The following is a 1505-nucleotide window of genomic DNA, read 5'->3' on the forward strand; positions in this document are numbered from 1 at the left end:
AAATGTCATCTGTCATCAGTCCGGTACCCTACATCCAGCACTACATTCGGCCGTCCTGCTCAGTCATTCGCCCTCGAATGAATTAGTCCATTTTTTCATATACTCTGCAACAGTTGATGTCTTCCCCGGTCCCTCATGATCTCCTACCTTTTCAACCTCGTATCGACCATGGCTAAGTTTCTTTATGATCTTATAAGGGCCTAAAAACTTTGCTTTCAATTTTAACCCCGCCCCAAATTGAGTTCTCTTAACTGCTACCAACTCATTTATATTATAATTAGTTTCCTTTCTACGCCGAAGATTATATGACCTACGATTTTCCTCTTGAATTTTTAATATGTTTTCCTTAGCTTCCTTCCGTACAACCTCGCGATCTTCATTCAGTTCATCAACGGCGGCGTCTTCAAGGAGGTCTTGAAGCTCCGGCATATTGGCCGTACGCATCTCAAGTCCAGTCAATATTTTGAAAGGCGACTGCTTCGTGCTTCGTGGCGACGTCTTATTTATAAACTGTTGTACTCGATCTATGTGCTTATACCAACCAGTAGGAGTTTCTGTACACAGTTTCGATAACATAGGTATAACGACCTTATGTATTCTCTCCACCTGGCCGTTTCCCCGTGGGACACCAGTCGTTATCAGCAGATGCTGAATATTCTCACTTTCGCAATATTCCTTAAACATATTCGATGTAAAGGCAGCGCCCCGATCCGTAATAATACGCCTATGGTTGCCAAATACCGCGGCTTGTTTCTTTAGTCTTTCTACCACCGCTTCCGCTCCCGTGTTTTTGGTTGGATACAACCACACGAACTTACTAAATGCATCGACCACCACCAAAATGTAGTTGTACGACTTACTGGTCGTTTCTAGTGGCCCCACATGGTCTACATGGTACGTTCCTAACGGTTTATCTTCTTTGTTTATGGTATTGAGAAACCCTTCTTTCTTACCAGACTTTGCTTCGTTTACAATGCATTCAATGCAGCTCTGAGCTATTTTTCCAACTTTGGAACTGATCTGAGGAATATAAAAAGTTTTCTCCAATACGTCTTGGGTTTTCTTTGTCGAGAAATGCCCTTGCCTGTGTGCCATTTTTATTATTTCCTCCTCCATAAGTACTGGTACAACTATTAGTTCGTTTTCAGGATTTTTAAAAAGGATATCATATTTAATATAAAAATCGTTGTATTCGTCTTTTTCTAAGATTTTTCGTACTGCCTTCGTCCATTCATCTTTTAGCTGAGCTTGTTTAAGGCGAAACTTTAGTGAGTCTTCAAGCATCAAACAATATACTCTGCTCAACGCGTCGACATGAGCCATTCTCGTCCCCGCACGATGCTCGATTTCGTAATTAAAATCTTGAAGCAACAACGCCCATCTTGCAATCTTCGCGTTGCAGTCCGTTACGATTTTAAATTTGATGCCCAACAAATATATCCTCCATTTTTTTAGAGCCTCGATAATTGCTAGTACTTCAAGTTCATAAGCTGGATAGTTTTCTT

General features: G+C 41.1%; 1 protein-coding gene across 1 annotated transcript in view; it reads right to left on the bottom strand.

The window, feature by feature from the left end:
* Nucleotides 1–314: 314 nt before the first annotated feature.
* The window catches only part of LOC118756970, a gene marked incomplete at its 3' end in the record, with an annotated part of 3501 nt that continues 2310 nt past the window's right edge, over nt 315–1505 (bottom strand). Inside the window, exons 2-3 of the mRNA XM_036491700.1 lie at nt 663–1020; nt 315–554 (exon numbers count right to left, since the gene is read on the bottom strand). Of these exons, the coding sequence (XP_036347593.1) occupies nt 315–554; nt 663–1020 (598 nt within the window). The remainder of the gene's footprint in view (nt 555–662; nt 1021–1505) is intronic.

This window comes from Rhagoletis pomonella, unplaced genomic scaffold (assembly GCF_013731165.1).
Source record: "Rhagoletis pomonella isolate Grant_MI unplaced genomic scaffold, Rhpom_1.0 Rhpom_scaffold_13413, whole genome shotgun sequence".
NCBI classification, from domain to species: domain Eukaryota; kingdom Metazoa; phylum Arthropoda; class Insecta; order Diptera; family Tephritidae; genus Rhagoletis; species Rhagoletis pomonella.